Genomic DNA, 14,659 nt, shown 5'->3' on the forward strand with positions numbered 1-14,659 from the left:
CAAAATACTCCAGTGAGCCATTAATCACACAGGTGAAATACATGAGCCCTCACGCATTCACAAAGAGGACAACTGCGAGTCATGAAACGCTCAAAGAGGGAACATTCACAGGGCACACACAATAGAATAACAAGTTCAAACTGCCCTTCGTGAACATGCATTCGCGCACATACGACCTTGGGGTGAGTGCAAATGAATGACGTCAGTACAAGCGCCTTACCCGACGGCTGCCTGGACGGATGGTACACTTGTAGGTCAAAGGGTTGGGTGTTGGTGCGCTGCACTACCGTCACTTTATGCCCTGTCCACTTATTGGCTTTGGCCAGTGTGTTGGTCCTCCAGTCAGTCCAATACACCTCGCCGCCGTAAAGTGTCACAGCAAAAGGGTGGGACAGGTATTCGTGTCCACGGAGCACTTCAATGTGTCCCGAGCCGTCATACAACGCCGAATAGATGGCATCAGACCTAAAATTAGAAACGGATGCGGGATGGGGACAAAAAAGGGTTATGTATCATCTTTCAGTTTTTTTTTCTCCTTCACAGTACAGGAGAACAAAACACACAAGGCTGCCCCTTCCCATATCTCTAAAAGGTTACCAACCAAGCCAGACACCTAACACATATGGATAAACAAGAACAGACAAAACCCACTGGGGGCACATCTAGAAATCCAGTAATAGGTCAAGAACCAACTCACTAAGATACATGCAAAGTTAGTCACTTCTCAGTATATTAAAGAAAATGCACAGAGCCAGGCATCTCGTCTTATACGAAGGAGGTAAAATTAAAATGTTGGTTACTTTTTTAGCATTTAAGGGCATAGAAAGACAGAGGCCTTCTACTCTAAGGCTGTAGATGCAAGGCCATTCAAAAGTCATTAGGATGAAGGTTCGAGTTACTTACCTTCAGTAACGATGTATCTGGTAGAGACGATTTTAGCCGCAAATTCCTTCACGTAGAATTATCCCCAAGCGTGAGACTGGATCCGGAAAACTTTTTGCACAGCATCCCTGCGCGCCGGGGGGACGGCATCACGCGACTCCGCCCAGGCGGCGTCCGCGCACGTGACATCAGCGAGTTCACATAAGTCCCACCCCGGCGCCTACGCCAGTTTTCTTTGGAGAACTTTTCCGCGCCACAACGTAGAGTCAGTAGACAAAACTGTGAGAGTATAGGAACAGTGTGCGAAAGAGCATAAAAAGGGATGGTGAGGAACGACACCATAAAGAGCAGCACCCGGCACTGCAGCACCCAAAGGCAGGGAAAGAATAAAAAACAAAGCAGCAACCCTGCCAGTACAGAGACGCCCCCCCCCCCTCCCCCGGAGACAAGGAACATATGTAAAAATGTCACGATAACATGCAACAGGACTACAACCCCAACCAAAGACAAGGAAGGGGAACCAGTCTGGGGACACACAGGGAACGACAAAACCCCAAGACATCCACATCACAGAGTGTGACAACCCCCATCAGGAACATGGGCTGAGGCACAGCCAAAAGACCCCAACCTCAAGGATCGCAAAGAGCCAGACGTACCAACAAACCTATCCTCCCATGTGACAACGGGGAGGAAAAGGGGGGGGGGGGGGGGGGGGGGGGGAACCCAACAGAAAGAGGGAAAGAATGTACTCCTAGAAGACACAGCCACCCACAGGGAAGCGAGTGCAAAAGACCAAATCACAAGCCCTCGCAGAACGGGGAGGAAGGGCGGGCCGTGAAGAAATCTGCGGCTAGAACCATCTCTACCAGATACATCGTTACCGAAGGTAAGTAACTCGTACATCTCATAGAGACTACTAGCCGCAGTTTCCTTCACGTAGAATAGATACCCTAGCCATACCCAAGGGGAAGGAGGGTCTGTGAGAGGACCCCACCCACCGGAGCAGGACAGAGGACCACCCGGGGGCCTAGTCCAAAACAGGACGAGGAGCCCCGTCCTCCAGGCAAGGGGAAACAAAGTGAAGAAAATAGCCAGTCCTCACTCAGCAGAGGAAACAAGGCAAGGCGCAAAGAGGCCAAACACCCCACGCCCACGTGAGGCAACAAAACCTCCACCCAAGGCCAAGGCAAGGAAAGGAGCACCGAAGGAGAAGAGCAACCTAGAGACTCCAAGGAGAACAGGATGGCGCCGGCGGCAAGAAGCAGGCGGAAGCCGACAAGGGGAACTCAAGGTCACCCACGAAGAATCGTCCAACACCCCGCAGGGACAAACTGCACGCGCAAGAGGGTCCAGAAGTCAGGGACCATCTACCCCACAGGGAGAAGAGGTAAAGCCGTGTGCAAGGCCCACTGGAAGCAGCGGAAAAGGCAGGATGACAGTCCCACTAAAGCCCCAAAAAGGCACAATCGGTGCAGAAAGAACAAGAGGGCGGCACTGGCAAGCTCCGCCAGACACCAGGGACACCACAGAATAAACACTCAAAGCAAAAAGGCGAAAAAGAAGGTTGCATCCGCAACATACCATAACGCCACGAAGAGCAGAAGCCCGCAGGCGACCACAACTCCGCAGCACATACCAGGGCTATATAACAGCCAACCCCCCCCCCACATGGGGCATGTCATATCCAAAGACATGGGAACCTCTTAGGAAGAAACTTCCGCAGCAGAGGACAACAGAAAAGACCTGCAGTAAAAAACTCAGCTAGAGGCCTATCAAGCAACCAGAGGGGAAACGCAGAAGGCCCAATCTCAGGCCCAGCATGGCGCAAAAAACCCAAAGGAAAAACACACAATCAAAAAGGGCTGGCCAACAGAACCACAACCTCAGCCAGACAACCGGGGCGACCCGCCCCAACGGAAGAATAGCTCCAAGAACCAGAGCAACACGCAGGTCACTGAGGAGGAGAAGAAAGAGGGGGAGGAGGAGCACGAAGCACCGCCAAGAACCTCTGGATGGCTGAGTCCGCAGGGGCATGGAACAAAAGAGCACCATCGGAGGGAAGGTCCACCAGCCGTTCCCGAATATTCTCCGGGCAACACACAGTCCCGAAGCCAGGCATGGCGACAAAGGGCAACCGAAGAAGCCATGGCACGCCCCAACACTTCCGAGATGTCCAGAGCGGAGCGAAGGATAAACGCCGCCAGCTCCCGACCATCCAAGACGTGATGTCTCAAATCCACACAAGCACCCTCCTGAGAAGCGGCAGACATAAGGGACTCCTCCGAGTCCCACAAGCAAGAAGTTGCCCTAGCCAAAACACACACTGTGTTAAGGGCCCGCAGAGCTGCACCGGTTAAGGCAAACATATTGCATCCCCAAGAATCCAGCCAGCGGGCCTCCCGTGAAGGGGGAGACAACAGCAGCGGCAAAGCAGGAAAGGCAGACTGCAAAAGGGGGCCTCTGGTCGAAGGGTGAAGAGAAAGACACACCGGATCACGCGGTGCCAGATGGTGGCGGTGCAGAAGGTGCTGGGGCACTGAGTCCCCCATGGCAGGATGGCCCCAAGTGAGAAGAGTGGAGTGAACCCTCGAAGGGAAGCAACAGTTCCCTACCACCTGAGCCCTGATGGAGAACCTCCAGAAGATGATCTGCGGGAAAATGGGTAGCTGGATCACCCATGCACAAAATTTCCACAGCCCTGAAAACAGCGCGGGCGAAAGTCGCACCCGCCTCCGTAGGGCCCCCGCGGAGGGGAAAGCAGCTCCTCGTTAGGCGACGGTTGCAAACTAAGACGGCCATCCCCCAAGCCAACCGAAGGAAGGATTGGCCAAGGCCGAAAGGAAGGAAGAGCGACCGAAGAGTGGGGGACTTGCAGCTCCTCCGGCGAAGACCGCGGTCGTGGAGACGGCGAGGAGCCGCCTTTAGACGACGTCGGGGAAAAAGTCACGACACGGCAGTCCATCTCTGGCGAGGTTGACACCAGCAACCACCGAACATCTGGAGAAGAGGAGGCGTCCGAAGACGAGTCCACGACCCGACGTCGGCCCGGCGCCGAAGAGTCCGCAACCTAAGGCAGGACACCGTCGCCGGAGGAGACGCCGGGGCGACCTCCGACACAGCACACGGCGCAGGAGACCGGAGCTGGACCGGAGCCGGGGTGGCGAAGGGACGGTGCCGACCTGACCTCCAACGAGGCAGCCGGAGGGACGAGAAGAGCCTGGGGAGGGACGAGGAGACCACCGTTAGCCGCGACTTGTGACAGGGCATGATGGGCCCTCCGCCGACCCCTGTGGCGTCGCCAGTAGCTGCCGGCGCCGTAGCGGCATCACCTCGGTCAAGGTTGTCGCCTGTCCCGAGGACCGAGAGGGGCTTGGGCGAGAAGGACCCTCTGCCGACCCCTGCGACGCCACCAGGGCCAGCAGCCGCCGGCACCGTGGTGGCACAACCTCGGCTTCGGACCAGGCCGCCGCCTGTCCCAAGGACCGAGAGGGGCTCGGGGTGCGACCTGAGCCCCAGCAACCTCCCGCGACAGCACAGGGACTCCCGCGGGAGTTTGCGGCAAAGCAGAGGCGTAGTGGTCCGAAGGAGGGAACCCTGAAGGGCCGTACCCCAACAGTACCACATCCTCCGAGCCTGGATCCGAACCAGCCGGCGCCGCCGGAGGGCCCCCGCACACTGCAAGGGATCCGCCCACGGCCCAGGAGGGGAAGGAGGAGGAGAAGCAGCAAGGCCTGCAAAGCCGGCGCATATGTCTCCATCTGGGCTCTGGTCGCATACACGCCGGCAAACGGTGGCTAAGGGGACGACATGCGGGCCGCACCACACGCGGAGAGCCCACGCCCCCGACAGGCCGGAACCCAACCCTCGGGAACAAACTGCGACACTTACCAAGAGGTGAGCGGTGCACTTGCAACCTGGGAGAAGAAAACAAGTTACTTACCTGTAACTTTGGTTCCCCAGTATTGGTAACTTTCATAGATTCTCATGCTTTGTATCATTCCCCGTCGTCGGAATGGGAGCCTCGGTAAATAAAAAATATATCATAACCATAGAAACAAAAGAGAAAATAGGCCTAGGCCTCATCTCATTTTGTAGTATATCACCCTCTTTGTGTAAAAGAGCCCAAACTTTTGCCAGGACCAATCAGCACAGCCTCGCCCCTTGGAACCTTCCTGAGAGAGCTCAGAGCCTCAGATTTTCGTAGCAGTTGTGCAAACAGCCACTACCTCAGTAAACCGGCAGAGCTTTCCCAGGGGAGGTGGGTGGGCGCATGAGAATCTATGAAAGTTACCAATACTAGGGAACCAAAGTTACAGGTGTGAGAAGTTGGCCTGATGTATGATGTCACTAGTTATAGTGTACACCTTATATCAGTCCAAATACCCTTATGGTGATTGGTTGTAAAGTCAACCTTATAGACCAGCTATCCTAGTGGTAGCATGGACAAGAGCAGTCTTAGGCTAAACTCTGAATGGCATGTGAAGCCAGCTGTGATACCATATATAATCCCTTGAATACCAAATGAAAGGACACCACAACAGATATATATATAAAATAAAGTGTATTTATTCTAAGCAAACCCTCAGCACTCTTTATGAGATTAGAGGTAAGTACAACACAGTCTTATTTAAGCATACATTAAGTCACACAGGTAAGTAATACAGTTAGGCCCTAGGGGCCACGCAAACCATATACTAAAGAAGTGGTATAAGAACCACTGTCACGGAAATAGAATAGGCCTAGGCCTAGGGAATCGCTGGGGCTACACTACACTAGCGTTAGTTAGGAAGTGGGAGGCCCACGGGATTCGTGTGCAGAGTGGAAACACTCACGCGTAATACGTAAAAGTCAATAGCAATAGTACAGTTTAGAAAACGGTAGATTTGGGACACTTCCGGAGTAGCTAGGAAGTTGAGACTTGAAAACTAGACACTAGGATAGTCACTATCCTGATGAGCACCGGAGTACCCAAGTTACCTAGCCCACAGGCTGCGGGTGCATAGGGGTGAAGATGCGTCGTTTTCGTCGTCGACTCCTATGGATGCCTGAAGAAAGATGCTGACAGGCAGTCAGTGAAGAGTGTCCGGTGGATCCCAAGGCTGGGATCAAGAAGAGAAGAAACCTGCAAGCAGAAGGGACAGAGTCAAGGTCACTAGCCAGTGACCACGTGGAACCAGGAAGGAACCAGGCGATGTCGTGAAGATTGCAGGTGAAGGTGAAGCTTGTCGCTGCAGCCAGGAGGACCAGGAAGCGTCGAGGACGACCAGGACCAGGAGGCGAGCTGTCCCACGAAGGCTCTTGCTGTCGGCGGCGTCGAAGTTGGACTAGGACTCACCAAGCCTTGGCAAGCGGAACCCACGAAGAACGAAGGACTTGCTTCTGGTGCAGACCAGGAAGGTCTGGGGTGCTTCTTCTTTGCAGAGAAGCGGGAGCCAGTCTGGAGGAGCCAAACCAGCGCAGAAGATTTCAGGGTGCGTCGTCACAAAGGCCACTAGCCAGCGGGCAAGCAACCGGACAGACGCGGCAAGCAGGAAAATGCTGAAGGGCCCCACGCAGGACTCGTGGAGTGTGGGGGGGCTGATCTTCGGTGCAGATGGTGCTTGGGGTTGGGGCTTCTCAATCCCCGGTGCACAACTTCGAGGGTACCTCAGAAGCTGCGCTTTAAGTTACTAGCCACTTTTTCCAGGTAGCCGGTCCCACGTCGCTCGTCGCCTCCACGGATCTCAGCTCTGCTGTAGATGTGGATCAGGGTCGGAGAAGTCTGGAAGTCAAGGCTCTGGTCAGGCTCTGCAGTCGGTTCCTCGTAGAACGTGGGCAAAGCAAAGGGTAGTCTCTTGATGGTGCCTGTTTGCACAGGGTAGCCACTCCTTGGCTACAAGGGAGATTCTTCAGTCTTCTTCTTTCGTCGAATGTCGAAGGTCCAGAGTTTCTGTTCAGTTTTGCAGGTTCAGGATAATCTAATCTCTTGAGGCCCAACTCCCACTCTTATACTAATCTGGGGGGCTGGGATACCTGCTAGGTCACGCCTTATGGGTGGGACCTGGGAGGGGGTGGTTACACCCACTTCCCTTTGTCCAGTTTCGCGCCAGAGCTGGGGCTGGAGTGCCCCAGCGCCGGTTTGAACTGGACTATGCAAGGAACACCTTGTGTGCCCCAGGCATGTCTCATTCCTTTCAGCCCACCCTGCCCCAATACACTAAAGGCTGTCTGGGGAGGTGCTAGCACCTCCCCAAGCAGGAAACCTATTGTCCAGGCCTCCCTGGCTGGGATCACTCCCAGCTGCAGGAGGTCAGACTTGTGTCGTGGCAGCAGCATCCATTTTGTGATGCTAAGGCTTTGGTCAGAGGCTAACAGTTGAAGTATGATTTTAACATGTCTTTCCCTCTAGAAGGGGGGAATAATATTCTCATGTCCAGAAATGGCATGGGGGTATTATTCCACAGTGTTAGACACCTTACACGACATGTTTTGATAAAGCCAAACCATAGTTACCATAACCGTCTAAGATTATAAGGCACTTTAAGAGTATATGGTAGGCTATATCATAGAACAGCTATAAGGACAAGGTTCCGAAAGCTGCAGACAGGCTCAGCTCATGCTAGAGCACCATCTCACATGTTACCAAGCACTCTGCCTCCAGGATTGTCAAGGCCTGCCATAGGAGTGACTGATAGGTATACATGTGTCTATATATAGGGGTAGATATAGGCATACTATATCTAAGCAAGGGGTGATTACACGACCTTGCCCCAGCTGAGTGATCAGCCAGTTGTGTCTGATTGGAAGGCCAGACCAGGGGTGGCATAATACATGCTGCAGCCCCTGGGAGGCCTAGGGTACACCTATGCCCTGGGTACCTAGGGTACACTGTACAGGGTCCAATAAGGTGATCCTTACCAATTGGTTATGTACCTAGGGTACATGGAGTCCATTTTACAGAGAGAGCAGACAGCCTGAGACCCTGAATGGCAGGATCTCAGGCCAACTAAGTCGAAAAACCAGCTAGACACTAGGCAAAAAGTTGGGGGTAACCATAGTCAGATATCCACCTTCCTACAACAGGTAAGTAACTTGTTTTCTTACCCCAGTATTGGAACTTTCATAGATTCTCATGCTTTGTATCAGAATAGTTAGCAGTAAATACTAAAGCACATTTTGGCAGACACTTGGCCTTACATAACCATCTCAGTTTACAGTAACAACCAGTACATGGTAATCAAGAAAAAACAATCATTACTGATCCAAATGTGCTTACCAGGATGGAGGGATTGTTGGGAAAGCTCACCTTTCAATGAAAAAGATTCCTGAGGACTGCTTGACCAACAGCCGCGTCATCTCGTCCCACCGACTCCAGGCAGTAGTGTTTCGTGAAGGTGTGTACACTGCTCCACGTTGCTGCCCTGCAAATGTCTTTGATAGCAACTCCAGCAAAAAGAGCCCCTGAAGACGCCATCGCTCTTGTAGAATGAGCACGGGCCCTTCTGTCCAAAGGTTTGCCCGCAGCCTGATGACAGAATTGAATTGCACTGGAGATCCAGCGGGAAATGCCACTCTTAGCGAGAGGCAATCCCTTCCGTGGTGCACTGTAGGAAATAAATAACTGTGTAGACTTCCTGAAAGATTGTGTGCGCTCGAGATAGAATTTCAGACATCTCTGGACATCCAAAGAATGCAATGTTCGTTCCGCCTGGGTAAAAGGACGTGGAAAAAAGGAATTCAAAATCAAGGGTTCATTCAGATGAAAATCCGAAGACACCTTCGGGATGAATTTTGGGTTGGTTCTCAAAATTAGCACATCCTTTTTGAACTGCAGAAAAGGCTCCACTATGGACAGAGCCTGGAGTTCACTAACCCTCCTAGCCGATGTCAACGCTAAGAGAAAGGCTAGCTTCCAAGAGAGGAACTTCAAGTCCGCCCTGTGGATCGGCTCAAAGGGAGCTTTCATGAGCTGAGCCAGTACTAGATTGAGCTGCCAGATCGGTGGAGGTGCTCGGACCTGAGGATACATCCGAAACAACCCTTTAAGGAACTGTTTTACAATCCTTGCAGACCATAGAGATGGCCCCGATGTCTTCCTTCGAAAACGGGAAATGGCAGCCAAATGTACCTTGACCGAAGAGTGCGCCAAACCTGACTTAGCCAGTGACAGGATGTAAGGCAAAACCTGATGTGGCCGGGATTTATAAGGATGGAGTTTATTCCTCTGGCACCACAGACAAAATCTCTTCCATTTTGCCCTGTATGTCTTATTAGTGCTTGGCGCCCGCGCCTGAGACAAAACATCCCTGCACTCCCTGGAGAGATTCAGATGACGGAATTCTCTGTGTTCAGGAGCCACGCCGTCAAGTGAAGTGACTTCGGATCCGGATGGAGCACCTGTCCCTGATCCCGCGACAACAGAGATGGAATCAGCGGCAAGCGAATTGGGCGATCCTGGGAGAGCAGCAGGAGTTCCGTGAACCAGAACTGCCGGGCCCACGCTGGAGCAATGAGAATCATCTTGCATGGTTCCGCCCTGACCTTCCTGAGAACTCGAGGAATGAGAGGAATGGGAGGAAAAGCGTAGCAAAATGCGCCGCACCAAGCAATCGAAAGGGCATTCCCCAGCGATCCTTGATGGGGAACCTTGCTTGCGTAGAACCGACATTTGGCGTTCTCCGGAGACGCAAAGAGGTCTATGGTCGGAGTACCCTATCTCTCGAACACTTCCTCCAGTGTGGCCTGGTCCAATTCCCACTCGTGAGTCACTTTCCTCTGACGACTCAGAGCATCCGCCGTGATGTTGAGACACCCTGCTAGGTGCTCGGCCTGTAGAGTGATGTTGTGAGAGATCGCAAAATCCCAGATCGACTGAGCCTCTTTGGACAGAGTTCGTGATCTTGTTCTCCCTTGCTTGTTGATATAGTGCATAGCTGTCGTGTTGTCTGTCCGGACCAGCACTGCACGATTCTGAAGTCTGGGAAGGAACGCCAGCAAGGCTAAGCGGATAGCCATCAGCTCTAAGAGGTTGATGTGGTTTAGGCTTTGCGCTGGACTCCAGTGACCGCTGATTTGAAGCTCCTGGAGTACCGCTCCCCAGCCTTCTAAGGAGGCATCTGTGGTCACCACCATAGGAGAAGGAGGGATCCTGAATGTTAACCCTACTGCGATGTTCTTCTTTATCAGCCACCACTCGCAGGCCTTGCGTATCCCTGGTGTTATCCACACCTTGTCGTTGAACGACCCTTCTGCCTGGCGCCATTGTCTAACTCCTCCTGCAGAGGACGCATATGAAGCCTGCAATGCGGTATTAAAGGTATGCAGGATGATATCGATCCGAGTAAGGACTTGTACCTGCGAACCAACACCTTTTTGCTCTGCAGCACTTGACGAGCGGAGGTGATCAGCTTGCGTTGACGCTCCTCCGAAGGACGAGCGGTGCACAGTGTCGTGTCCAAAATAGCTCCAAGGAATTTTTGGGACCTGGAAGGTATCAGCACCGACTTGGATCTGTTGAGCTGAAGACCCAAGTGGGCGAACAAGTGAATGCAAGTTGATACTGCTTGAGAAGCTGCCTTGAGTGACGGAGCTTTGACGAGCCAGTCGTCCAAGTATGGGAAAACCTCCAAGGATTGCTTCCTGAGGAACGCCGCGACTGGTGCCAGCATCTTTGTGAATATCCGAGGTGCAGACCGAAGGCCAAATGGAAGCACCCTGAACTGGAAATGGCTCTTGCCTACTGTGAAGCGTAGATATTGCCTGTGAGCTGGGTGGATTTGAACGTGGAAGTACGCATCCTCTAAATCCAGGGACGCCAAAAAAATCGCCCGGATTCAGTAGGTGTAGAATATCCTGGAGAGTGACCATCCTGAAGGAGAGCTTGATGAGATAGGAGTTGAGCTCTCTTAGGTCTAGTATAGGATGCCACGTATCTTCCGTCTTCCGAACCAGAAAGAACCTGGAATACAAACCCTTGCCTCTTTGTGAAAGAGGTACCGGTTCTATCGCCCCCTTGATGAATAGTTGGTGGGCTTCGAGATGTAACAGTCGAAGATGCTTTGAGGGACGGCGTCCGGAGCTCTTGTTGGAGGAAAATCTTGGAATTCCAAAGTATGGCCACTCTGAACAATATTCAAAACCCACCGGTCCGATGTTATAAAGACCCAGCTGTCCAGACAATAGGAGATCCTGCCCCCAACCGGTGTTCTTGGTGGGGGAGGAACAGTAGTCAGAGCCAGGAGGCCGCTATTGCCTCTTGGCATTGTCTCGTCCCTGACGGTTCTGACGTCCTCTCTGGGACTGACGAGAGAAAGACGCCGATTGCCCTTGGCGTTGGTTTGAATACTGGTTCTTATAAGACTGTCCTGATTGGGTGGAATACTGACGTTGGTTTCCTCGATAAGAAGAAAACCCTCGCCCACGTGCTCCTTTAAATGGAACCTTGCGATAATTTAAGGATCCTAAGGACCTTGCAGTGTCAGTGTCCTGCTTTATGCTCTGCAGAGCCTCATCCACATGCTTACCAAAAAGCATCTCTCCGTCAAAAGGAAGGTCCAGGATCTTATTTTGGACCTCCTGACGGAACCAGGTTGCTTTTAACCATCCCTGACGGCGCAAGACCGCTGACCCTGCCAAGGCCCTGAAAGCGGTAGAGGCTATGTCCATAGCACAGTCGATGATCTCCGAGGAACATTTCTCCCCTTCCATAAGGACTTGTTTGGCCTCCTCTTGATTAGAGTCTGTTAAGAGGTCCACAAACGGTTCCATGTCGCACCACATCTGGCGGTCATACCTGCCTAGAATGGCTAATAAATTTGCTGCCCGAACCAACAAACTGGCCATGGTGGAAAATCTCTTCCCCACATTGTCCAACCGCCTGCCATCCTTATCCGGAGGTGTAGTCAAAGGCGTCGAAGGATTCTTGGACTTGCTCTGTGCGGCTTGAGATATTACAGAGTCCGGCTTTGGTTGACCAAGGAGACATGCAGGACTGCCCTCAGGGGCCTTGTATTTCTTTTCCAGCCGGGGAAGAACCGGGATGACCGTTGCCGGGTTCTGCATAACCTTGATCCCCTCATTCCATACATGTTCAATGATAGGAATTGATCTGACGGACTTTCTGTACTGCGCTTTGAAATCGTACAGGAAACAGTCCGACTGTTCTACTGAGAGAGGCAGCCCAAATCTCGTGGATGCACGCTCCATAAGATTATGGAACCCTCCAATATCTGCCGGCGGCGACACGTTCGTGTCCCGCCCTGCATCATCCGGATCTTGCATTCCCGAATCATCCAGATCCACATCCGGATCCCCTGGATCAGTAAGTGGGACCACGTGCCCCTCATCGTCACCATCCGTATCCAAATCCTGTGCATCGTCATCAGCAGGTTCCGTAAATGAAGTTTGAGGAACCACTACTGGCACTACTACTGGTGAAGTACATGGGATATTCTCAGGAGGAGGAGGCAAATCCACTAGCGGCCCTCGCGGGACCCCAGAAGTAGATGAACGCAGTGGTTGAACATCAGGGCATGACGGAAATCGCGCTCTGTAATCCTGCAACATCATCTGCAAGTCCGTAACCAGAGCAACTGGTAGAGCTATCAAGTCCTGTCGCAAAGTCTGAGGACGAAATTCTTGCTGAACATATTGTTGTTCCTCTTGGTCAGCTTGCTCCTAGTACTCCTACGCATCAGTGTCCTGCTGCTTTACGTGCAGTTCCGAGGGACTGTAGGCGTCACCAAACTGCTCATCCACCTCCTCATCTTCCGATTCATCCAGCAGCATGGATGGTGGTAAAGGCGTCACTTGTCTAGGAGATGTCATCTCCGGTGTAATCTTCAACTTCTGTATCGTAAATGCAGAAATTTTACTCGTCGACGATCTCGACGACGGTCCCGTCGTCGGAGCAGTCGTCGAAGGGACCACTAGCGTCGACGAAAGACGACCAACCCGTCGACGGCACGGTAATCTTCGTCGACGGAGTAATCGTCGTAGACAATACGGCCGTCGACGATGCCTGAATCGTCATCGATGGTAGGGTAGTCGACAAAGCCTTTTTCTTCGTCGACGGAACACTCGTCGACGAGGTCGTCGTCAGCAGCATCGACGACGACGTCGCCGTCATCGTCGTCGTGGTCTTCGTCGTCGAAAACGCAGTCGACGGGATCTTCATGGAAACTGTCGTCGACGACGAGAATGACGCTGTCGTCGACGAAACAGGAGTAGATATCGTCAACGGTCCCGTCGACGAACTCTAAGAAACTGTCTTTGGAGTGGTAATTGTCGTCGACGTACCTGCTTGAATCATCGTCGACGGACGCTGCTTCTTCACAGGAACCAGCTGTGAAGTCCCTGCAGTGTGTTTCTTCGCAGGCTTATTCTTCTGGGACGGAGGAGAAGATATTGAAACCTCCTTTTTATCCCTAGAGGCTGTGTCCACACCAGCAGCCTGTCCCTGCCTCTCCTTTACACTTTCGTGAGGAGATTTCTTGGGACCAACCTCCTCAGACCTTTCAGAGATCCCATGAGGGGCTTTGACAGGGGGTTCTTCAGAGATGGAGGGAGATGACCTACCCCTCTTCCTTGATCTTCTGGAGGAAGTGCCAGAAATTGAATCTTCCTCATCTGACGAGACAACCTCCTTTCTGGTCTTTAGTTTCTGCAACCATGTCAGCAGACGACCCTCTCGGTCTCGCAAAGTCTTGGTTGAAAGAGTGCGACAAATCTTGCAGTCTGTGGCCTTGTGCTCCGGGTATAAGCAGTAAATACAACTGTCATGCTTATCTTCCATGAAAAGCCTCTTCTTTCCACAAGACGCACATGGCCTGAATAAGGCTTTCTTCTCCTTCTCAGACATACTGTCACTATGGATGTCAAAAGTAACTTCTGAAAGAACAATGAGAAAAAACTGAGCAGAGCTCAGTGGAGACTCCCTAGCACAAAGTGCAGTAGAAAAATCAGAGGCTCTGAGCTCTCTCAGGAAGGTTCCAAGGGGTGAGGCTGTGCTGATTGGTCCTGGCAAAAGTTTGGGCACTTTTACACAAAGAGGGTGATATACTACAAAATGAGATGAGGCCTAGGCCTATTTTCTCTTTTGTTTCTATGGTTATGATATATTTTTTATTTACCGAGGCTCCCATTCCGACGACGGGGAATGATACAAAGCATGAGAATCTATGAAAGTTCCAATACTGGGGTAAGATCTAAGTCGGCAAGGGAAGCCACGGGTCCGAGAACCCTCCTCAGGGGCCGGGCGAGATGACAACACCGACCTAGACACAGGGGCTGACAGAAGTTTCATCCGGCGCTCACGCCGGGACTTCGGCTACATCTGTTGGCACACCACACAATCAGTGGAGTAGTGGTGCTCCCCCAAACACCACATACAGAAGGGGTGAGGATCCGGCGCCGACATGAGGCGGCAACACGACGAACAAGTTTTAAAGCCCGAAGGCATTCGCACACTGTTCCCACACATGCAGCAGTAGCAGAAGGGAAAGGCCTAAACAGGCCCAGAGCACAAACCGGATCCGCTTTGAACGCGCAAAAGGAAAAAACTGACGTAGGCGCGCTGGGGTGGGACTTATGTGACCTCGCTGACGTCACGTGCGCGGACGACGCCTGGGCGGAGTCGCGTGATACCGTCCCCGCCGGCAGGCAGGGATGCTGGGCAAAAACTTTTCCGGATCCAGTCTCATGCCTTGGGATAATTCTACGTTAAGGAATCTGCGGCTAGTAGTCTCTATCAGATTATGTAATTTAGGTCACCTCCTAACATTCTGATGATCAGAATATT

General features: G+C 52.4%; 1 protein-coding gene across 2 annotated transcripts in view; it reads right to left on the reverse strand.

Moving 5' to 3' along the window:
• LRP1 (LDL receptor related protein 1) overlaps positions 1–14,659 on the reverse strand; it is a 1,298,976-nt gene that overhangs the window by 819,006 nt on the left and 465,311 nt on the right. For both annotated transcript variants that reach the window (XM_085654639.1, XM_085654638.1), the window contains exon 27: positions 221–465. In XM_085654639.1, coding sequence (XP_085510765.1) covers positions 221–465 — 245 coding nt within the window. The remainder of the gene's footprint in view (positions 1–220; positions 466–14,659) is intronic.

Source organism: Triturus cristatus, chromosome 4_1, assembly GCF_964204655.1.
Source record: "Triturus cristatus chromosome 4_1, aTriCri1.1, whole genome shotgun sequence".
NCBI lineage: Eukaryota > Metazoa > Chordata > Amphibia > Caudata > Salamandridae > Triturus > Triturus cristatus.